The 25,274-nt window shown below is 42.3% G+C and overlaps 1 protein-coding gene across 7 annotated transcripts in view; it reads right to left on the minus strand.

Moving 5' to 3' along the window:
- The window catches only part of BBX (BBX high mobility group box domain containing), a 93,206-nt gene that overhangs the window by 48,616 nt on the left and 19,316 nt on the right, over nucleotides 1-25,274 (minus strand). For all 7 annotated transcript variants that reach the window (XM_056556313.1, XM_056556318.1, XM_056556316.1 and 4 more), the window contains exons 3-5: nucleotides 23,678-23,873; nucleotides 13,353-13,456; nucleotides 323-403 (exon numbers count right to left, since the gene is read on the minus strand). In XM_056556313.1, coding sequence (XP_056412288.1) covers nucleotides 323-403; nucleotides 13,353-13,456; nucleotides 23,678-23,873 — 381 coding nt within the window. The remainder of the gene's footprint in view (nucleotides 1-322; nucleotides 404-13,352; nucleotides 13,457-23,677; nucleotides 23,874-25,274) is intronic.

A 25,274-nucleotide genomic window follows, 5' to 3' on the forward strand; every position in this document is an offset into this window, starting at 1 on the left:
CCATTAGAAAAACATTATTTTTAGTGGGCTTCAGCTAGTTTCTGTCCCGTCAGGTTTCCATTGCTTTTGACAGGCAGAACAATATAGTCTGCCAAGTGAAAAGGGAAAACTAAAAGCTTAATAGAGACCATTCAAATAAATTGATCTGTTATGTTTCTGTTAAAATACAGATCTTCACTGGATCCATCAGAAACAGAAAATAACACACTTAATATATCATTCTGCCTTTACACATCTGTTCTTTTTACAAGGGTGAGAACAGGCATACAAAAAGTTAAGAATTCTGTTCTTGTCAATAAGATAAAATGATAGAGTTTCATACCTCCGCAAATTCAAGTAATGCAGACTTCTTAGTGGGCTGAAAGCAGTCAGACTCCTTTGACTCAGTAGGACTTGAAGCCACCTGTATATATGAGCCAAGTTCAGTACATGTGCAGAAAACAGCAGAAAAGTCACAGTAATAATACTGATCTTTAATAGGCTTTTAGTACTAATCACCCCATCATTTGGGCTATTTTCCACTAATGCTGGTTAAACGGATAAACTTTTTTTTTTGTTATATTAAAGAAAATTTTGTTCCATTTTATGACAATTAGGGCTTTATTTTGTTTTTGCATTTTTCTACTTATATTTTTAATAAACAAAGGGGAACGTTAAAACTTAATTTATTTTACCATTTGTAAAATTTATATTGACCCAGTGACCTGGAAAACAAGGGTGATTGGTGTTGTCCGAGACAGCACCAATCACCCTTGATCAGCAGGAGTGAGGTGGCACTGGTGCCACCTCACGATCACTGTGATTAGTCGGCCGAGAACGGACGATCAATTGCGGCTCCTGGTGGGCAGTGCTTGCAGGTGTTACCTTACCAGCAGTGAAGTCCAGAGGTGGCGGCAGGTTCGGAGGCAGCAACAGGTCTGAAGGTGGCGGAATCCCAAGAAAGCAGCAGCAGGAGGTGAGGCCTGTGTGCCTCCTGCTGTTTCATTGGTACAACTTCCAGCATGCACAGCCAAAGGGCATGTTGGGAGTTGTACTTATGCAACAGTTGGAGGCAAACAACTACAACTCCCATGATGTTCTTTGGCTATCTGTAAATGCTGGGAGTTGTATTTATGCAACAGTAGCTGTTGCATAACTACAACTTCCAGCCTGCATGGAGAGCCAAAGAGCATGCTGGGAGTAGTAGTGGTGAGCCTCCAGCTGTTGCATAACTATAACTCCCAGCATGCCATTCAGCTGTCAGTGTATGCTGAGAGTTGTAGTTTTGCAACAGCTGGAGGAACACTGGTGGGGAAACACTAAGTTATTCTGTTTCCTAATTCAGTGTTTCCTTTCCAGTGCGCCTCCAGTTGTGGCAAAACTACCAGCATGCAGGGTACATTCACAAGGGCGGGGGTTTACAGTGAGTTTCCCGCTGTATGTTTGAGCTGTGGCAAATTTTCCGACGCAGCTCAAACTCCCAGCGGGAAACTCGCTGTAAACCCTACACTACACCTACACAAAATAAAGAGTAAAACACTACATATATATACATATATATATATATACACATCCTTACACAGTCACCCCCACCCCCATAAAAATTAAAAACATCTTGTACGGCACTGTTTCCAAAAACTGAGCCTCCAGCTGTTGCAAAAACTGCCGTAGGGTATTTTTGGTGGGGAGGCAAGCGCCATGTTTGTATCAGATCCGCCCCTATGCAAATCCCTAATGTAGGCCTCAAATGGGCATGGCGCTCTCTCACTCTGGAGCACTGTCGTATTTCAAGGCAACAGTTCAGTGCAGTGTTTCCCAACCAGGGTGCCTCCAGGTGTTGCAAAACTACAACTACCATAATGCCTGGACAGCCAAAGACTGCCAAAGGCTGTCCAGGCACACTGGCAGTTGTAGTTTTGAGACATCTGGAGGCACCCTGGATGGGAAACACTGGTTTAGTGCCACACATAAGGTATTTCCTTACTCGGGAGAAATTGTGTTACACATTTTGGGGGACTTTTTCTTCTTTTACCCCTTATGAAAAGGAAAAGTTGGGGTCTACACCAGCATATTAGTGTAAAAAAATTTAATTTACAACAACATGATGGTGTTGCCCCACACATTTCATTTTAATAAGAGGTAAAAAGAGAAAAAGACCAAAAAATTTGTAATGCAAATTCTCCCGAGTACAGAATTACCCCACATGTGGACGCAAAGCGATCTGTTGGCACATAACATGGCTCAGGAGTGAGAGCAGACCATGTACATTTTGAGGCCTAAATTGGTGATTTGCTGATAGTTGCAGCGGTTCTGACATAAACACAAAAAAAAACACATGTGACCACATTTTGGGAACTACACCCCTCAAGGAATGTTATAAGGGGTGTAGTGAGCATTTACACCCCACAGGTGTCTAACAGATTTAAATTTTTCATTTGCACAGCCCACTATTCCAAAAATCTGTCAAACACCAGTGGGGTGTAAATGCTCACTGCACCCCTTATTACAATTCTGAGGGGTGTAGTTTCTGAAATAGGTCACAGGTGGGGAGGGCCCCTTGTGAAATGAAACATTTTTGTAAAAAGTAAATAAAATTTTTGGTTTTCCCAACCAACACTTGTGGTGTGTTAAGTCTCACTGTATCCCTTGTTACGATCCTTGATAGGTGTAGTTTCCCAAATAGTGTGCCATGTGGGTTGTTTTTTGCTGTTTTTGAACCATGTGGGCTTCCTAAATGTGATATGCCCCTCAAAAACTATTTCAGCAAAGTTCTCTCTCTCCAAAATCCCATAGTTGCTCCTTCCCTCCTGAGTCATGTTGTGCACCCACAGAGCACTTTACATCCCCATATGAGATATTTCCATACTCATGAGAAATTGGGTTACAAATTTTGGGGAGATTTTTTTTCCTTTAAATTTATTTTCTGTGACCACAGTGCTCTCTACTGACACCTCTGTCTTTCTCAAGAACTGAAACGAGCAGGAGCAAATCCCCATAGCAAACCTATCCTGCTCTTGACAGTTCCCATAACAGACAGAGGTGCCAGCATAGACCACTGTGGTCAGAAAGAAAAACATTTAAAAAGAAAAGAACTTCCTGTAGAGCAGGGGTCTCAAACTCCCGGCCCGCAGAACGAAAGTTTGTGGCCCGCACAAGGTATATGTAATTTGTTTTGCCCGACGCCTGGGACATGCAGTTCCGGGCGCCGGGCAGGTAACTTCTTCAGGCATTCAGCCCTGCTTCGGGCAAGCAGCGCTAAATGCCGGAAGGCTTCACTTACCCCGCCCTCCTCCGCGTCTCCGGTTGGTTGGATGACCCGAGTCTGATGAGCGACGTCGCGCACGTGACGTCCCTCCACAGACCCGCACAGGAGGACATAAGTGACGTCACTCGTCAGGCTGCCGCCCGAGAAGAGAAGCGCAGCGCAGGACAGGTAAGGTTGTCTATGTGTGTGTGCATGTGCTGGTGTCTTTCTGTGTGTCTGTCTGTCTGTGTGTGTGTGTGTGTCGGGAGGGGGGGAAACGACAATGCTACCTAATGTGGGGAACCTGCTACTACCTAATGTGGGGAACCTGCTACTAACTAATGCGGGGAACCTGCTACCAACTAATGTGGGGAACCTGCTTCTACCTAATGTGGGGAACCTGCTACTATCTAATGTGGGGAACCTGCTTCTACCTAATTTGGGGAACCTATTTCTACCTAATGTGGGGGACCTGCTACTACTTATTGTGGGGAACCTGCTACTACCTAATGTGGGTAACCTGCTACTACCTAATGTGGGGAAACTGCTACTACTTGATGTGGGGAACCTGCTGCCTACCTAATGTGGGGAACTTGCTGCCTACCTAATGTGGGGAACCTGCTGCCTACCTAATGTGGGGAACTTGCTGCCTACCTAATGTGGGGAACCTGCTGCCTATCTAATGTGGGGAACCCCCAGAAGTAGCACCCCCATCATCCATTAGCTCATGCTATTTCAACATGGGGTAGGGGGAATGGGGGGGGGGGGTTGCTGGTGGATAATGGGGGTGCTACTGCTGGTGGGGGGTGTTGCTGGTGGATGATAAGGGGCGCATGATGGGGGCATTATATGTAAGGGGCGTATGCGGCCCAGCCTCACCCAGCTGCTACCTCCAGTGGCCCCTGGATAATTTGAGTTTGAGACCCCTGCTGTAGAGCATACTGCAGTTGTTGAGTACTGGAAGGGTTAAGATTTTTAAATAGAAGTCATTTACAAATCTGTTTAACGTTCTGGCACCAGTTGATTTAAAAATTGTTTTTCACCAGAGTACCCCTTTAATCCCTTAACAACAATGGACGTAAATGTACGTCTTGATACGGTGGTACTTAGTGCACCATGACATACTTTTACTCCATGTAATGATCGCATACTGCATGGCAGGTTCCAGGTGCTGTCAGCAGCCAGGGACGCGCCGGAAATGGCCGACATCAGTGATCGCGCTAACGTCCGCCATTAACTCAGATGGCGTGATCAATACAGATCACGGCATCTGCGGCAGTGCGGCACTTAAAATGGATGATTGGATCGCCCGCAGCGCTGCTGCGTGGATCCGATTATCCAGCATGGCGGCCGGAGGTTCACTCACCTGGCTCTGGCCGTCTCCCGGGGTCTTCTGCTTTGGTCTGAGATCGAGCAGACCAGAGCAGAAGATCGGCAATAATAATTATCAGTGCTATACCCTATGCACAGCCCTGAACAGTATTAGCAATCAACTGATTGCAGCAAATAGTCCCTTATGGGGACATACAAAGTGTAAAAGAAAAAAGGAAAAAAATGTAAAAAAAAAAAAAAAAAAAAAAAAAAGGAAAAAATTGGGAAAAAGCCATTCCCCCAATAAATTTGTAAATTGTCCCTTTTTCCCATTTTACCCCAAAAAGCGTAAAAAAAATATTAATAACCATATTTGGTATTGCCGCATGTGTAAAAGTCAGAACTATAAAAATCTAATGTTAATTATCCCGTATGGTGAACGGCTTAAACGTAAAAAAAGAAAAAATCCAAAATTGCTGATTTTTTGTCACATTTTATTCCCCCAAAAAATGTATAAAAAATGATTAAAAAGTTAAATATAAGCAAAAGTGGTACCGATAAAAACTACAGATTATGGCGTAAAAAATTAGCCCTCATAGTGCCACATATATATATGGAAAAATTTGAAAGTTAAAGGTGGTCAAAATAGGGCAATTTCAAACATACTAATTTTGTTAACATTTTTTTATATTTTTTTAAAGCGGTACAATTATAGAAACGCATATAACATGGGTATCATTTTAATCGTTTTGACCCACAGAATAAAGAAAACATTCACAAGTCATTTTTACCGTAAAATGTACACCGTGAAAATGAAACCTTCCAAAATTTGCTAAATTGCGGTTCTCTTTTCCATATTCCCACATACATATTTTTTTGGTTGCGCCGTACATTTTATGGTAAAATGAGTGATGTCATTACAAAGTAAAATTGGTCACGCAAAAAACAAGCCCTCATATGGGTTGTGGATGGAAACATAAAAGAGTTATGATTTTTAGGAGAGGAGGAAAAAAACGAAAAGGCAAAAATAAAATTGGCCTGGTCCTTAAGGCCAAAATGGGTTTGGTCCTTAACCCCCTAAGGACCCAGTGTTTTTCAGTTTTTGCCCTTTCGTTTTTTTCTCCTTTTAAAAATCATAACCCTTTAAATTTTGCACCTAAAAATCCATATGATGGCTTATTTTTTGCGCCACCAATTATACTTTGTAATGAAATCAGTAATTTTACCCAAAAATCTACGGCGAAACATAAAGAAAATCATTGCGCGACAAAATTTAAGAAAAAAAATACGCCATTTTGGCACTCTTGGGGGCTTCCGTTTCTACGTAGTACATTTTTTTGTAAAAATGACACCTTATCTTTATTCTGTAGGTCCATACGATTAAAATGATACCCTACTTATATAGGTTTGATTTTGTAGTACTTCTGAAAAAAATCATAACTACATGCAGGAAAATTTATACGTCTAAAATTGTCATTTCTGACCCCTATAATTTTTATATTTTTCTGCGTACAGGGCGGTATGAGGGCTCATTTTTTTGCGTCGTGATATGAAGTTTTTATCGATACCATTTTTGTTTTGATCTGACTTTTTGATCGCTTTTTATTAATTTTTTTATGGTATACAAAGTGACCAAAAATATGCTATTTTGGACTCTGGAATTTTTTTGCGTGTACGCCATTGACAGTGCGTTTTAATTAACAATATATTTTTATAGTTCGGACATTTCAGCACGCGCATATGTTTATTTTTATTTACACTGTTTTTTTTTTTTATGGGAAAAGTGATTCAAATTTCTTTTAGGGGAGGGGTTAAATGATCTTTATTAACTTTTTTTTATAACTTTTTTTTATGCAGTGTTATAGCCCCCATAGCACACACTGATCTTTTACACTGATCATTGTTATCCCATATACACCTGATGCGGACACGCAGGTAGAGAACCCTCCTGATGCGTCCTAGCTGATCGGGACATCACGGTTTCACTGCGATTGTCCCGATCAGCCTGACTGAGCAGCCGGGAGTGCTTTTTCTCAACTTTAGATGCGGCCAATAACTTTGAACACCACGTCTAAAGGGTTAATAGCGCGAGGCACCGCGATCGGTGACACGTGCTATTTGCCATGGGTCCCAGCCGTTGTTAGCCACATGACCCCGCATTATAGAAAGGGAGCGAACTAAGGGCGTACAGGTATGCCCTGGATCCTTAAGAGGTTAATGGGTTAAATGGGCACTGTCATTAAAACTAATTTTTCTGCAATTGAATTCCTTATGGTAAATAAAAAATCTTTCTAATGTACTTTGTTTAAAAAAATGAATTTTTCTATGTTTTATTTGTGTTTTAAAAAGCTGCCACTAGGTGTTTCCCTACTTGTCCAGAGCACATTTCCCCCCATCTCCTGCACAGACTTTGGACTCCTGCTGGCCTGGCAGAAGTCCAAAATCCGTAAATGCAGTCTGTGAATCTGACTAGCTGACTAGCAGAAAATACAGAGCAATATCAAAGTAGAAAATTAACAAATAGTAAAACTAAAGGCAGGGGTGGTTTATCATGATGGGCGCAGTGAACTGGGAGGATTATAAAATTTAACAAGATCATGACAGGTACTCTTTAATAAATATATCTTTAGTTAGATTTTTTATTATTTGTGACTTATCCCTTCATTGAATCCAAATGACCCTAGGGCAGAAAGGGGCCCTTATTATTGACAAAAACCTAACCCCAGGGCAAAAGCCGGGGTGAAAAACCCCTTTAGAATCAACCCCTTAAAAATTAACTTTTATTATGTGCATTTAAGACTCTGCTCTGTGCCCCCAATAGGTTAAAATGTTATCAGGACAGACCCTGTGTTCTGTATTTATGGAGTGAACACTCCCTTTCACTGAATAGTATGGCTCTGCAGTGCCATTATGAGGTCCGTACTGATATATTAACCCCTTAAGGACACAGCCCATTTTCACCTCTAGGACGCAGCCCTTTTTTGCACATCTGACCACTGTCACTTTAAACATTAATAACTCTGTAATGCTTTTACTTATCAATCTGATTCCGAGATTGTTTTTTCGTGACATATTCTACTTTAACATAGTGGTAAATTTTTGTGGTAACTTGCATCCTTTCTTGGTGAAAAATCATAAAATTTGATGAAAAAATTGAAAACTTTGCATTTTTCTAACTTTGAAGCTCTCTGTTTGTAAGGAAAATGGATATTCAAAATATAATTTTTTTTGGATTCACATACACAATATGTCTACTTTATATTTTCATCATAAAATTGACAAGTGTTTACTTTTGGAAGACACCAGAGGGCTTCAAAGTTCAGCAGCAATTTTACAATTTTTCACAAAATTTTCAAACTCGCTATTTTTCATGGACCAGTTCAGGTTTGAAGTGGATTTGAAGGGTCTTCATATTAGAAATACCCCATAAATGACCCCATTACAAAAACTGCACCCCCCAAAGTATTCAAAATGACATTCAGTATGTGTTTTAACCCTTTAGGTGTTTCACAGGAAAAGCAGCAAAGTGAAGGAGAAAATTCAAAATCTTCATTTTTTACACTTGCATGTTCTTGTAGACCCAATTTTTGAATTTTTACAAGGGGTAAAAGGATAAAATTTATACTTGAATTTGTAGCCCAATTTCTCTCGAGTAAGCACATACCTCATATGTCTATGTAAATTGTTCGGCGGGCGCAGTAGAGGGCTCAGAAGCGAAGGAGCGACAAGGGGATTTTGGAGAGTACGTTTTTCTGAAATGGTTTTTTGGGGGCATGTTGCATTTAGGAAGCCCCTATGGTGCCAAAACAGCAAATAAAAAAAACATGGCATACCATTTTGGAAACTAGACCCCTTGAGGAACGTAACAAGGAATTAAGTGAGCCTTAATACCCCACAGGTGTTTCATGACTTTTGCATATGTAAAAAAAATAATAATAATGTTCACTAAAATGTGTGTTTCCCCCCAAATTTCACATTTTTGCAAGGGTTAATAGCAGAAAATACCCCCCAAAATTTGTAACCCCATCTCTTCTGAGTATGGAGGTACCCCATAAGTTGACCTGAAGTGCATTACGGGCGAACTACAATGCTCAGAAGAGAAGGAGTCATATTTGGCTTTTTGAGAGCAAATTTTGCTCGGGGGGCATGTCGCATTTAGGAAGCCCCTATGGTGCCAGGACAGCAAAAAAAAACCACATGGCATACCATTTTGGAAACTAGACTCCTTGAGGAACGTAACAAGGGATAAAGTGAACCTTAATACCCCACAGGTGTTTCACGACTTTTGCATATGTAAAAAAAAAAAAATTTTTTTCACACTAAAATGCTTGTTTTCCCCCAAATTTTACATTTTTACAAGGGATAATAGCAGAAAATACCCCCCAAAATTTGTAAACCCATCTTCTGAGTATGGAAATACCCAATAAGTGGACGTGAAGTGCACTGGGGGCGAACTACAATGCTCAGAAGAGAAGGAGCATCATGGAGCTTTTGGAGAGAGAATTTGGCCATGTGCATTTCCAAAGCCCCCCCGTGGTGTCAGAACAGTGGACCCCCCCACATGTGACCCCATTTTTAAGACTACACCCCTCACGGAAGGTAATAAGGGGTGCAGGGAGAATTTACACCCCACTGGCATTTGACGGATCTTTGGAACAGTGGGCTGTGCAAATTAAAAATTTTATTTTTCATTTTCACAGACCCCTGTTTCAAAGATCTGTCAGACACCTGTGAGGTGTAAATGCTCACTGTACCCCTTGTTACATTCCGTGAGGGGTGTAGTTTCCAAAATGGGGTCATATGTGGGTATTTATTGTTATGCACTTATGTCAGAACCGCTGTAAAATCAGCCACCCCTGTGCAAATCACCAATTTAGACCTCAAATTTACATGGTGCACTCTCCCTTCTGAGCCTTGTTGTGCATCCCCAGAACACTTTGCGCCCACATATGGGGTATCTCCGTACTCAGGAGAAATTGCGTTACAAATTTTGGAGGCTTTTTTTCTTTTACCGCTTGTGAAATTTTAAAGTATGGGGCAACACCTGTATGTTAGTGTACAAAAATGTTTTTTTTTTACACTAACATGCTGGTGTAGACCCCAACTTTACCTTTTCATAAGGGGTAAAAGGAGAAAAAGCCCCCCAAAATTTGTTAGGCAATTTCTCCCGAGTACGGAGATACCCCATATGTGGCCCTAAACTGTTGCCTTGAAATACGACAGAGCTCCAAAGTGAGAGCGCCATGCGCATTTGAGGCCTAAATTAGGGATTTGCATAGGGGTGAACATAGGGGTATTCTACACCAGTGATTCTCAAACAGGGTGCCTCCAGCTGTTGCTAAACTCCCAGCATGCTTGGACAGTCAATGGCTGTCCGGAAATGCTGGGAGTTTTTGTTTTGCAACAGCTGGAGGCTCCGTTTTGGAAACACTGCTGTAGGATACGTTTTTCATTTTTATTGGGGGGGAAGGGGTGGTGGGGGGGGGGCAGTGTACGTGTGTATATGTAGTGTTTTACTCTTTATTTTATGTTAGTGTAGTGTTTTTAGGTTACATTCACACTGACGGCGGATTACACTGAGTCTCCCGCTAGGAGTTTGAGCTGCGGCTGCTGCAGCTCAAACTTGAAGCAGGGAATTCACTGTAATCCGCCGCCAGTGTGAATGTAACCTGTACATTCACATGGGAGGGGGGGGGGGGCAAAACTACAACTCCCAGCATGCACTGACAGAACGTGCATGCTGGGAGTTGTAGTTTTGCAACAGCTGGAGGCACACTGGTTGGAAAATACTGAGTTAGGTAATAGAAACTATTACCTAACTCGGTATTTCCCAACCAGTGTGCCTCCAGCTGTTGCAGAACTACAACTCTCAGCATGTACTGATTGCCAAAGGGAATGCTGGGAGATCTAGTTATGCAACAGCTGGAGGCACGCAAGTACAACTCCCAGCATGCCGAGACAGCCATTTGCTGTTCCTGAATGCTGGGAGTTGTAGTTTTGCATGATTTAGAGGGGTTCAGGCTAGAGATCACTGACAGTGGTCTCTAAACTGTGGCCCTCCAGATGTTGCAAAACTACAAATCTCAGCATGCTAAGACAGCAAACTGCTGTCTGGGCATGCTGGGAGTTGTAGTTTTGTAATATCTGGAGGGCTACAGTTTAGAGACCACTGTCAGTGATCTCCAGCCTGAACCCCTCTAAATCTTGCAAAACTACAACTCCCAGCATGCCAACACAGCAAACAGCTGTCAAGGCATGCTGGGAGTTGTAGTTTTGCAACATCTGGAGGGCCACAGTTTAGAGACCACTCTCTAAACTGTCGCCCTGCAGATGTTGCTAGGCAACAGACTCCCGGACACGCGGCGTCATACTCTCCTCCACCGCCGCCGTGATCACAGCCTCCGCCGGGTAAGTGACCGCCGCTGCCGCCGCCGCCACTGCTACACGGTTCCCCCCGCTGTGCCCAGACACCGATGGGCGGGCATAGCGCGGGGAACCGAACTTTAACCCCCCCGCCCCCAGTCTGCTATTGGTCGGCCGCTCCGCCGATCAATAGCAGGGATAGGAGGGGTGGCAACCCTGCCACCTCACTCCTATCTCTTCAAGGGGGATCGAGGGTGTCTTGGACACCCTCGATCCCCCTTATTTTATCGCGGCGCCGCCGTTGATGGGCAGGGGGAGAGCGCTCCCCCTGCAAACACCATAGATGCCGTGATCAGAACTGATCACGGCATCTATGGGGTTAATGCTGCCGGGACCGGCGCGATCGAGGCCCCGGCAGCTGCGGTGGGACTCCGGCTGTGATTGACAGCTGAGTCCCACCCGCGATCTCCTGCGCTGCCCGCGGCAGAGCAGGAGATCGCTTGGACGTATGCATACGTCCATTTGCGCGAACGTGTAATTCGCCTGGACGTATGCATACGTCCAATAGCGGGAAGGGAGTTAAAAACACTCAATTGCCCGCCTCTACATGTTTCACCGTCTCCACGGCGTTTTCAAGAGGCAAGAGTGGCAATCAGGTGGCAATAGAGAGGCAAGAGTGGCAATTAACCCTTCATGACCCAGCAAATTTTGATTTCTGGCTCACTTTTTTTTAGTACTCACCTTCATAACTTTTTTTTATCTTTTCCACTTACAAATAGTATTAGGGTTTATCTTTTGTAAGATAAGTTGTTCTTTTCATTGGTACACTTTATTTAATCATGTAGCCACAGATTTATCAAACTGTATGAGAGAAAAAATAGAGTGATTTTTCCATAGCTACCAATCACAGCTTAGCTAGCAAGCTCCGGAAAAAAAGAAACCTGAGCTGTGACTGGTTACTATGGGAAAATCACTCTATTTTTTTCTCTCATACAATTTAATAAATCTGGGCCATAATGTATTACAAAGCCAGAAAAATGATATCTAGGGCAAAATTTAAATCAATTTTGTGGGGCAATAATATTTTGCGGAGTTCACAATATGTTAAAACTGACATGCAAAATTTATTCCATTGGTCAGTACGATTTCAATGATAATGAACTCGGATAATTTATGTTTGGTTTTATAGTAAAAAAAAACAAAAACCATTGAACAAGAAAGAAAAAAAACTCTGTTTATTGCAGTGTTCTTACCCTTATAACTTTTTTTATTTTTCCACCTATGGAGCTGTGTTATTTTTTTGTGCCATGAGCTGTAGTTTTTAACTAACACTTTACGTAGTTCAGTTTTTTTGATCACTTTTTATTCCATTCTTTCTGGGATGTAACGTAGCCAAAAATCAGCAATTTGGGCATTTGGAATGTTTTTGCATTTACACTGCTGACAGTGCGGGATCAGGAATGTAATAATTTATTAGCTCAGACAATTACACACGCTGCAATAACAATTTTTATGGGGGGGGGGGTTATATATATATATATATATTTATTTATTTATTTTTTAGACGGCTTACATAGATCAATGTATTACATTGACCCACGTAATCTGTGCCTGATTGCAAGGGCTGCCTTCAACAATCACTGAGCCAGGGAGCTTCCCCACAACCCATCGGCACCCAGCAATTACATTGTGGAGGTGCCAATGGGACCCCTAGACACCAGGGTTAATAGCATTAAATGAGCCATTTAGCAAGAGCTATGATGTTGGTTTCCACCTGGATGCCAGAATCTTTTTTCTGGAAGCCCAGTAGGAGAAAATGATACTGACAACAGGAAAAAAAAACTAAACATTTTAACGAATAATATTCATATGTTACAAAATGAGCCCAAAGTACATTTTAAACAATTAAAATGTAAGGCATATCTTAGATAGCCCACAATGCAACAGTGGTCCTTTATCTGCTATTGTGCCTGGCAGAAACAGCAGAGGACGCAGAACCTATTTCCCCGTAGATGGGGTTCCAAACTCTGAAATAACCCCTTTAATTGTTAATACTGTTATACATTTAGCTTTTTTTTTTTTTTTTTTAGATACGTCTATTGTGTTTATGAATTCTCTTTGCTCAATGGAATCCATGTGGACATATTTTCAGAACAGGCTTCATACACCAAATCAGATATTTCCTTTTACATGTGATCCTCATTTCAGTAGATATGATAAGTGTCAAGTCCAATCTTGGAGGACACACAGGCAAAAAAAACTCATGTCAATAATGTTAAAATAGATTTATACTATGGACAAAATGATGAATATTTCAAAAAACAGCAAGGAACCTAATGTAACATGAGAGGAAGAGCACTTTACAAATTGATTATCTTTTATATTATAAGAACATGCACAAGTCTTTAGTCTCCTATCTTTAGAATATAAACTGTCATTCATAGTTATTACAAACCTGGGGCTCTTCATTTTCTATTTCCATTGCTTGATCCCTGTGTGCAGTCAAGGCATGTTCCCCAGCAAGAAGCAGCATACTCAGGCCTCCCATTTGTGTTGGATCTTAGAAATAAACAAGTACAGAGCTTAGAAGTTAACTAGAATTGAAGGTAGACATACAGCACATACTGAAAGTTTTCATACCCTTTCACTTTTTTCTCATTTTGTTATGTTGTGACCTTGTGTTAGAATTTAAAAAATATATATATTTTCCCACATCAAACTATGCTCTACACCCCATACTGACAAAAACATGAAAAACTAACATAAGTGACATAAGTAATCACACCCTTTTCCTCAGTACTTACTTTAAATGGGCACTGTCAGGAATCATCACAGTGAGGAGAAGAGAGGGACACGATCCATGCTTCTGCATGAACAGAAACCTCACTGAGCAATGATGGCAAGTATATAAAGGTAATTCTGAGAGAAATATAGGTCCAGTTTTACAGGTAAAATCTGTTAAACTTTTTGGCACCAGCTGATTCAACTTTTTTTTTTCCACTGGAGTACCCCTTTAAGCTCTATCAGGATGGGTGGGGACTGTCAGTGGACAGCAATGTTCAGGTATCTCCAGAGATGTCCATTGGGTTCAAGTCAGGGATCTGGCTGGGTCACTCAAGGAAATTCACAGAGTTTTCTTAACCCCTTGAGGAAGCAGGGGTACCCATGCGCCCCCGAATCCGAGTCCATAAGGGCTCAGGAAGTACAAGTAGGCAGTGCGTTTCTCCGCTCCCTGACGCTCGCCGGGCGGGGACAATGCCAGTAGTTTTGCAACGTCTGGAGGGCTACAGTTTGGACACCACTACACAGTGGTCTCCAAACTGTTCTCCTCCAGTTGTTGCATAACTACAACTCCCAACATGCCCTTCGGCTATCTGGGCATGCTGGGAGCTGTAGTTTAGCAACAACTGGAGGCACACTGGTTGGGAAACACTGTCTGTTTCCTAACCCATGTGCCTCCAGCTGTTGCAAAACTATAACTCCCAGCATGCACTGACAGACCATGCATGCTGGGCATTGTAATTTTGCAACAGCTGGAGGCACACAGGTTGGGAAACACTGAGTTAAGTAGCAAACTCTCAGTGTTTTGCAACTACTGTGCCTCCAGCTGTAGCATAACTACAAGTCCCAGCATGCCCTTCAGCTGTCACTGCATGCTGAGAGTGGTAGTTTTTGCAACAGCTGAAGGCACACTGGTTGCGAAACACAGAGTTTGTTACCTAACTGTGTTTTGCAACCAGTGTGCCTCCAGCTGTTGCAAACTACAACTCCCAGCATGCCCCCTGGCTGTCCGTACATGCTGGGAGTTGTACTTTTGCAACAGCTGGAGGCACTCTAATTGCGAAACTTTGCGTAAAGTAACAAACTCTCAGTGTTTTGCAACCAGTATGCCTCCAGCTGTTGCATAACTACAACCTCAAGCATGCACGGACAGTCAAAGGGCATGCAGGGAGTTGTAGTTTTGCAACAGCTGGATGTTTGCCCCCCCCCCCCATGTGAATGTACAGGGTACATTTACACAGGCAGGGGTTACAATAAGTTTCTCGCTGCAAGTTTGAGATGCAGCAAATTTTCTGCTGCAGCTTTGAATGTACCCTAATAACACTGCACTACACCTACACAAAATAAAAAGTAAAACACTATATATACATACCCCTACACATTTACCCCCCTCCCCCCAAATAAAAATGAGAAACGTTTGGTACGGCACGGTTTCTAGAACGGAGCCTCCAGCTGTTGCAAAACAACAACTCCCAGTGTTGCCGGACAGTCATTGACTGTCCAGGAATGCTGGGAGTTTTGCAACAGCTGGAGGCACCCTGTTTGGGAAACACTGACGTAGGGTAATTTTGGTATCGGAGGCAAGTGTAATTCTTGCATCCAAGTCCGTCCCTATGCAAATCCCTAATTTAGGCCTCAAATGCGCATGGCGCTCTCTCACTTCGGAGCCCTGTCGTATTTCAAGGCAACAGTTTAGGGTCACATATGGGGTATTTCAGTACTCAGGAGAAATTGCCTAAAACTTTTGGGGGGGCTTTTTCTCCTTTTACCCCTTATGAAAAGGTAAAGTTGGGGTCTACTCTAGCATGTTATTGTAAATTTTTTATATTTTGTACACTAACATGCTAGTGTTGCCCCATACTTTTAATTTTCACAAGAAGTAAAAGGAAAAAAAAGACCTCCAAAATTTGTAACGCAATTTCTTCTGAGTACGGAAATACCCCATATGTGTTCTCCCAGGAGTGAGAGCGCCATGAACATTTGAGGTGATTTGCACAGGGGTGGCTGATCGATACAGCGGTCTCCGCCGCAATCCACTTCCTGGTTTCCGGTGGTCGGATGAATCAGCCAATCACCAGCCGCAGCACAGTCCGACTCGGCCGGCGATAGGCTGAGCGGCAGTGTGACGTTTTCGGCCCCGGCCGCAGGTGCCGGTGTAGTGAAGAATTTTGTGTCCTAAAGCGTTTTCACACTGCCGCTCAGCCTATCGCCAGCCGAGTCGGACTGCGCTGCGGCTGGTGATTGGCTGATTCATCCGACCACCGGCAACCAGGAAGTGGATCGCGGCGGAGACCGGAGTCGGTTACCGGAGGCCCCGGGGGAGCGGAGGAAGGTATGTACAGCTTTATTTTTTTTTACTGCCGGCAGTATGGGCCACAATTTTTAGATTCCGGAGTTCTCCTTTAAGGTTAAAATGGGAGTCCTTAAGGGGTTAAGGGTGCACAGGGGAAGTTTAAGGGGTATTCCAGTGAAAAACATATTTTTTCATATCAAATGGCTCCAGAAAGTTAAACAGATTTGTAAATTACTTCTATTTAAAAAAATCTTAATCTTTCCAGCACTTATCAACTGCTGAATTTGAGTTGTTCTTTTCTGTCTGACAACAGTGCTCTCTGCTGTCTGTCTCAGGTAGGAGCAAATCCCCATAGCAAACCTCTCATGCTTTGGACAGCTCCTGAGACAGACAGAGGTGTCAGCAGAGAGCACTGTTGTCAGGCAGAAAAGAACAACTTAAATCCAGCAGCTGATAAATACTGGAAGGATTAAGATTTTTTAATAGAAGTAATTTACAAATCTGTTTAACTTTCTGGAGCCAGTTGATATGAAAAAAGTAGATTTTTTATGCGTACCGTCAAATCTCGTTCTGACATTTTACGGTAAGCATTAAAAAAATCTACTTTTCTTGGTCTGTACCATTGGGGGACACAGAAACCGTTGGTACCAAAGCAGTCCCCGGGGTGGAAAAAAATACCCAACACAGGACTGAGCCACTGCCGCCTGCAACACCTTTTGACCCAAACTGGCGTCAGCTGACGCGAATGTGTGCACTTGGTAAAATTTGGTGAAAGTGTGCAAGGATGACCAGGTGGCCCCCTTACAAACTTGCAGGGCTGAAGCATGGAATGCGCAGTCACTCGAAAAGGTTGCACCTTTCCTTTGAGATGGAACGATTCTGATATGGCAGAATGGATCCACCACAAAATGGTCACCTTGGAAGCCGGAAGACCCTTGCAACTAACCTCTGGAATCACGAAGGAGTCACCCTGCCGAATAGAGGAGGTGACCGAAAGATAAACCCGGACAGCCCGAACAACGTCCAGACTACTTAGGGAACGCTCCTTAGCATTGGAAGGAGCTGGACAAAAAGAAGGAAGAACAATCTCTTCATTTATGTGAAAGGGGGAAACCACCTTGGGCAATAAGGAGGGAGACGGACGAAAAACCACCTGGTCCTGATGAAGTACCAAAAGAGGGGAGCGACAGGAAAGAGCCGCTAACTTAGAGACCTCTTAATAGAAATGATTGCGATGAGAAAGGCGACCTTCCATGAAAGAATGAGAAGAGAGGCGTCCCACAGAGGTTCGAACGGAGCCTCACTCAAAATGCCAAGCACCAGGTTAAGGTCCCAAGGAAGAGTGGGAGACCTGAAAGGTGACGCCTCATGGGCCACGCCCTGCAGAAAGGTGCGGACATGAGAATTGGAAGCTAACTGCCGCTGAAACTGTATAGAAAGAGCCGACACTTGAGCTTTATGAGAGCTGAGAGTTAAACGTTGATATAAACGAGATTGCAGAAAATTAAGAAGGCACGGAAAGGAAAACACGACCGGGGAAACAAACTGAGCCTCGCACCACCCGAAATAAGCCTTCCAAGTGCGTTGGTAAATCCTAGCTGAGGATTCTTCCATGCCTGAAGCATGGTGCGAATTACCCCCGACAAAAACCCCTGAGCTCTCAAAACCGTGGTTTCAACCGCCACCTCGTCAAATGCGGCAACAGTAAATTGGGGTGGCAGAGAGGACCCTGGGAGAGCAGATTGGGGCGAAGTGGAAGACGCAGTGGTACGTCGGCAAACAGCAGAATTACGTTGGCATACCATGAGCGCCTGGGCCAGTCAGGTGCCACCAGAATGCGGAAACGCCTTCCACCTTGAGTTTCCGCAGAACTCTGGGCAGGAGAGTGAGAGGCGGAAAGAGGTAAGGGAGAGGAAAGGACGACTACAGAATGACCAGTGCGTCCACCGCTAGGGCCAGAGTCTCGGCCCAGATCAGAATCTTGGAGACCTGCTCCATCGCCGAGCGACTACTTGCGCCGCCCTAGCGATTAATATATGCCATAGCCGTGGCGTAGTCCGACTGAACATGGAGCAGCCAACCCTGTAGGACAGGGGTCCTCAAACTTTTTAAACAGGGGGCCAGTTCACTGTCCCTCAGACCGGACCATAGTTAAAAAAAAAAAACTATGAGCAAATTCCTATGCACAATTATATATCTTATTAGTGGACTAAGATAATATTTTTGTAACATCCGTTTATTTGTTTTTTTATTTTTCTGTTTAGGTGTGTTTTCACACACTAGTTTGTTCGGAGCAGTTTGCTATTCATCCTGGATAGGGAATAGTTAATGCTCTGAGCGAATGAGAACTCAGGTGGAGTTATTTAGCCAGAGTTCTCCTGCATTCTGGGGCTGGTTATTAAGTGCAATACTACTATGTCTGTTTGGGCATTTACCTTGTATTCATCTTGTCTTTTTATCTGGGTTATTAGCCATGGTTATATAGCATGCTCCTTGTATTTTAGTCTGTGTTACATTAGTCGATTTTAGGATTATGTCTGTTCAGTTTAGTGTTTTGGCTCTCAGTTCTTCTTTTCATCCCCTTCATCTTCTGGATTCTGCTGTATGCTCATATAATGGCTAGTCGGTTTATGAACTGTTTGTTAATTCCCTATATTCTGCTCTGTTTGTGAGTTTATATTCTGCCCTGTTAGTATTTGTGTTCTGTCTGGTATATCTGGTTGTCTGGTAGTTTTCCGTTTTTGGCCTGTGACTGACTATGTATATTATGTGTTTTAACGCCACTGCACTTTAGCGCAGGAAGAGACTGGCGCCCAGTTGTCGATCCATCTTTTAGGATGGATGGGCAAGTAGGCAGGGAGAGATGTTTTAGGGTCAGTTTAGGGCTCACTCTCCCTGTACCCTGGTCGGTCTTGACAATCTTTTTCCCCCCCCAAAAGAATGGGTCATGGGACACAGAGTCAACAGCATTTGGGGTTTGCAGTTGCCTCAAATGCGCAGTGCTCTCTCCCCACCTGAGCAGGGTGCGCATTTAAAGTAACAGAATAGGGATGGCCACCCACATCACATTCCCAGAATAATGATTCAGAGCATAGGGTTTGGGGCGGGCATCATTTTTACTTTTGGCTATACTCTGGATCATCATTCTGGGAAAATAACTGGCATATCAGTAGAAAATGTTTTGTTTTCCCCAAACTACACTTCATCCATTCCTGCAAAATAAATTTAGGGAACACCCGTATGTTCCAAATGTCCACTTCACCCCTATACACCTTCTCTGTACTGTTTGTAATAGGCTCACATGTGGGTGTTCCTTTCCTGTATTTTCCTCTGAATGTATGTAACTGTTAGGTCCATAAGAAACATCGGCCTCAAATGGGAAGAGTTCTCGCTCATGAGTTCTGATGTACTTCCAGGCGACAATTCGGAGTCACACGTGAAAAGATGAAGCAAAGCATAGGTTGAAAATTGCAATTTTCAAAAGCTATACTTCATCCATTCCTGGAAAATAAATTTAGGAAACACCCGTGCGTTCAAAATGTCCTCTTCACCCCTATACCTATTTCATTTTTGTATTTGCCTCTGAATGTATGTAACCGTCAGCTACTGATATGCCATAGGCCTCAAATGCAAACAGACCTCTATGACTTCTGAGCTTTGTTGTGCGCCCGCCCAGCACGTTATCCCATATGTGGATGTATTTCCATAGTCAGGAGAATAAGCCCTCCAAAGTTTGTAACCCAATTTCTACCATTACCCCTTGTAAAAATGTAAAAAATTGGGTAACCCCAGGATTTTGGTGGAAAAAAATAAAAAATTTCAATTTACGGCACACTGTTCAAAAAACCTTTGAGGTTTAAGTACTCACTGTACCCCTTGTTACCTTCCTTGAGGGGTATAGTTTCCAAATTGTGGCCACTTGCCAGATATTTTTTCAAGATTTCATGTCAGAACCTCAACCCTTGGAGTGCAAATCACCAATTTAGGCCTCAAATCTCATCGGTGCGGTCCCACTCCTAATCCCTGTTTTGCACCCGCATAGTGCTTTACCGCCATATATGTGGTATTTCCTTATTCTGGAGAAATTGGGCTACAAATTTTGTGGAACTTTTTTCTCTTAATACTTGTGAAACTAAAAAATTTTTGGTTAATACCAGCAATTCAGTGTTAAAAACCTAATTTTTTTTTTTTATGGCCCACTGTCCAAAAAACCTGTGAGGTGTAAGTACTCACTGTAACCCTCGTTACGTTCCTTCAGGGGTTTAGGTTCCAAAATGGTGTCACATGTGGGGGGGGGGGGGGTTCTGCTGTTCTGGCTCCATGGGAGGTCTGTTAATGCACATGGCCCCCCGACTTTAATTCCAGCAACATTTTCTCTCCAAAAGCCCAATGGGCTTCTTGTGTTCTGAGACCTGTAGTGCACCAGCAGAGCACTTAACATCCACATATGGGGCGTTTTTTTGATCGGAAGAAATTGGGCTTTAAATTTTGGAGTCCATTTTCTCCAATTACCCCATGTGAAAATGAAAAATTTGGAGTAACACCATCATTTTAGTGTTAACCCCTTAAGGACCGGGGGGGTTTACGTTTTTGCATTTCCGTTTTTTGCTCCTTGCCTTTAAAAAATCATAACTCTTTCAATTTTGTACCTAAAAATCCATATGATGGCTTATTTTTTGCGCCACCAATTCTACTTTGTAATGACGTCAGCCATTTTGCCCAAAAATCTACGTTGAAATGGAAAAAAATCATTGCGCGACAAAAATGAAAAAAAAAACGCAGTTTTGTAACTTTTGGGGGCTTCCGTTTCTAAGTAGTACATTTTTTGGTAAAAATGACACCTTATCTTTATCCTGTAGGTCCATACGAATAAAATGGTACCCTATTTATATAGGTTTGATTTTGTCGTACTTCTGGAAAAAATCATAACTACATGCAGGAAAATTTATACGTTTAAAATTGTCATCTTCTGACCCCTATAACTTTTTTATTTTTCCGTGTATGGGACGGTATGAGGGCTAATTTTTTAACAGTACCATTTTTGCATTGATAGGACTTATTGATCGCTTTTTATTCATTTTTAAATGATATAAAAAGTGACCAAAAATGCACTATTTGGGACAGTCCTGCAGCACCGGACCAGCGCACCCTAACGTCCCGCCGAGCGGAGGTGAGTACAAAACTAAAGGGGGGTGGGGGGTCTGGATGATGTCGAAGGCCGCAGTGGTCTTCAACCTGCGGACCTCCAGAGGTTTCAAAACTACAACTCCCAGCAAGCCCGGACAGCCGATGGCTGCCCGGGCTTGCTGGGAGTTGTAGTTTTGAAACATCTGGAGGTCCGCAGGTTGAAGGCCACTTAGGGCGGAGAGTTCACTCGAGTATAAGCCGAGGGGGGTGTTTTCAGCACGAAAAATCGTGCTGAAAAACTCGGCTTATACTCGAGTATATACGGTCATAGAGTATTCGAATTTCTAGAGGTCATAACACTTTACTGAAAGGGTTATCCAACCTTGAAAAACTGATAACCAGGAGGACAGACCATCAATATTAGGGTGCATTCACACCACGTTTATGCAATACAGTTCCCGTATACATTTTCAATGTGAAAACCGTATGGAACCGTATTGAAAATTGTATGCATTGACTCTCCATTGAAAACCGTATGCCAAAAGATGCATCAGGTTGTGTCCGTTTTGCATCCTGTAAGGTTTTGTCAGTTTTTTTTCCCGTACCCAAAACTGTAGCCTACCACATTTTTTGGTCCAGGTTAAAAACAGTATTAAACCGTATACATTTTTTTAACATGGGAGTCAGTGGGAACCGTACAGAACTGTATGTGCGTACGGTTCCATACGGTTTTCACCATACGGTTTTTGACTTTGCACAGTTTTTTTTCCTGGAATTTCAATCAAACAAGTGAAACTTTATTCATAATGGAGTGAAAAGTTAAAAACGTATAAATTTTTTTCTTAAAAAACGGATGCAACGGGACATCATTTTTTAAAACCGTACATGGTTTTTAACCATATACAGGTTAAAATTTGTACACACGTTGGGATACAGTTTAGTCAGGTTTTGGGGAATCAGTTTTTCATCAAAAACCTGATATGCGATCTGTATTGCAAAAATGTGGTGTGAATGCCATGACTGACTGGGGTGCAAATCCTGACACCCCTGCTGATCAGCTGTTTGAATAGGCTGCAGTGATAAGGGGTAGAAGAAGCAGTTTTTCTAGGCCTCTAAGTTTTAGTGAAAATAAATCCTAATTCTTTAGAACACCAAGATATTGGTTTGGCCCTTATTTGTTCCAGCAAGCTCCATAAAGGCATGATTGATCTTAGAGGGGTATTCCAGGCCAAAACTTTTTTTTATATCAACTGGCTCCGGAAAGTTAAACAGATTTGTAAATGACTTCTATTAAAAAATCTTAATCTTACCAATAGTTATTAGCTTCTGAAGTTGAGTTGCTTTTTTCTGTCTAAATGCTCTCTGATGACTCACGTCCCGGGAGCTGTGCAGTTCCTATGGGGATATTCTCCCATCATGCACAGCTCCCGGGACGTGACATCATCATTGAGCAGTTAGACAGAAAACTTCAGAAGCTAATAACTATTGGAAGGATTAAGATTTTTTAATAGAAGTAATTTACAAATCTGTTTAACTTTCCAGAGCCAGTTGATATATATATATATATATATATATATATATATATATATATATATAAAAAAAAGGTTTTGCCTGGAATGCCCCTTTAACATTCCTTTGGGATGAACTAGAACAGAGATTATGAGCCTGACCCTCTCATCCAACATCAGTGTCTGACCTCACAAATGTCTTAGGAATTAAACCTTGTAGAAAGTATTCCCAGAGTGGAAACTGTTATAACTGCAAAGGGGGTTCAATTCTATAGATTAAGAATGGGGTGTCCTAAAGGTTCCTGTAGTTGTAATGTGTTGGCGCCTTGTGGTTTTGGTCATAGTGCATCAAAGAATGAATACAGGCTTGAGTCCCATCCTTCCTTTAACTACTTCTATAATAGCCTGTCCCTAAAACATGGCAGAAGTGATTTAGAATCCAATAGATAACAAGCAATATCATTTAGCTTCTAGTTGGCATTTTAGCTCATCCCAATGGCCAACCCTGATGGTGTTGAGGTCGGAGGACCTTAGAAGCCAGTAATGTTTTTCAACATACAACCTGGCAGAAATTAACAGGGGTAGAATCATGCTGAAAAAGGAAAGGGCCATCACCAAACTGCTTCCACAAACTTAGAGGTACACAATTCTCTAAAATGTCCATGTTCTAATATTAAAGGATTTTTCTGGGACTCAAAGTGTACATGTCAAAAGTTTTGCTTGGTCGGAGTCTCAGTGCCCAGACTCCAATACAAAAGAAAAATAAGCCAGGATAAGCGTGTGGCAGTGCGCATTACTCCCTGGCTCTCAGCAATCCTTTGGGGGTTCCTTCACTGTACTGGACTGCCAATGAAAGATAGGGGAGTGTGTGATAGTGGACTATATGAATGAAAGAGAGATAGAAATGATAGCCCCATGAAAGGTCATATGTCTGAAGGAAGTTGCCATCATAAAGATAATTCCTGTCCCAAAGCTGAGAGCAGGAGGAGAACACGAACAACTGGATTTGCAAGGCTCCCACATAAGCATTCAGAAGCTCAGTGAAGAATGCTAGGGAAATTGTCTGCTTACCTGCTATACCAAAGTTCAGTTGTGGCATTTCTTCTTCCTTTGGGACTATCTTGGAACTTGGTATTTCTTTGACAGGCTCTTGAGCGTAAGGCCACTGCCTTTTCCTTGTGGCGACAGCTGTAGGGGCTTTCACAGGTTTATTGGTTGTTGGGCACCATTTATAACCAGGATGTGCTTTCATAAATGCATCCTTGTACTGAGAAGACAAAAGAACACACAAAATACATGGATTCATTGGAAATACCCAGTAGACTAACCAGGAATAAATCATTACTTTAAAGGGGTTGTCCAGGAAAAAACTTATATATATATATATATATATCAACTGGCTCCAGAAAGTTAAACAGATTTGTAAATTACTTCTATTAAAAAATCTTAATCCTTTCAGTACTTATGAGCTTTGAAGTTAAGGTTGCTATTTTCTGTGTAAGTGCTCTCTGATGACACGTGTCTCAGGAAACGCCCAGTTTTGAAGCAAATCCCCATAGCAAACCTCTTCTAAACTGGGCGGTTCCCGAGACACATGTCATCAGAGAGCACTGAGACCGAAAAGAACAACCTTAACTTCAGAAGCTCATAAGTACTGAAAGGATTAAGGGGGAGATTTATCAAATCCTGTCCAGAGGAAAAGTTGCTGAGTTGTCCATAGCAACCAATCAGATCGCTTCTTTCACTTTGCAGAGGCCTTGTTAAAAATGAAAGAAGCAATCTGATTGGTTACTATGGGCAACTCAGCAACTTTTCCTCTGGCCAGGTTTTGATAAATCTCCCCCTAAGATTTTTTAATAGAAGTAATTTACAAATCTGTTTAACTTTCTGGAGCCAGTTGATATATAAAAAAAATGTTTTTCCTGCAATACCCCTTTAATACTGAAATATAAAGAAAATATCATTAATATTTGACAGAAGTTGATAATCAAACTTTATACGTATGGCTACAAGGTAACACAAACTGTGTGCAAACCAAAATAAAACTGTGGGATCACCACAAGACAGTGTTAACGGGAATCTGACAGGAGTTAAATGTTACCTGAATCACCATATACAAGAGAGACCTTTCAATCAAGCCTGGTAGGGCAGGGAGAAGCTGACGGAGACCACCTTGTGACTCAAAAGAATCCTTTCCTAGGCGTGACTCACAGAATCTCATGAATCAGCCTGGTTTTCAATTTATATGGGCACTGTCCGTTTAACCCCTTAAAGGGTAACTGCACTGGAAAACATCTTTTTTTTTTTTTTTTTTTTTTAAATCAACTGGTGCCAGAAAGTTAAACAGATTTGTAAATTACTTTTAAAAATCTTAATCATTCCAGTACTTATCAGCTGTTGTATACTACAGAGGAAGTTCTTTTCTTTTTGAATTTCCTTTCTGTCTGACCACAGTGCTCACTGCTGACACCTTTGTTCAGAGTTGGAGAAATTCCCCATAGCAAACCTATCCTGCTCTGGACAGTTCCTAAAATGGACAGAGGTGTCAGCAGAGAGCACTGTGGTCAGACAAAAAGGAAATTCAAAAAGAAAAGAACTTCCTGTGGAGCATACAGCAGCTGATAAGTACTGGAAGGATTAAGATTTATAAATAAAAATAATTTAAAAA

The sequence above is a fragment of the Hyla sarda genome, chromosome 2 (genome assembly GCF_029499605.1).
Source record: "Hyla sarda isolate aHylSar1 chromosome 2, aHylSar1.hap1, whole genome shotgun sequence".
Lineage (NCBI taxonomy): Eukaryota > Metazoa > Chordata > Amphibia > Anura > Hylidae > Hyla > Hyla sarda.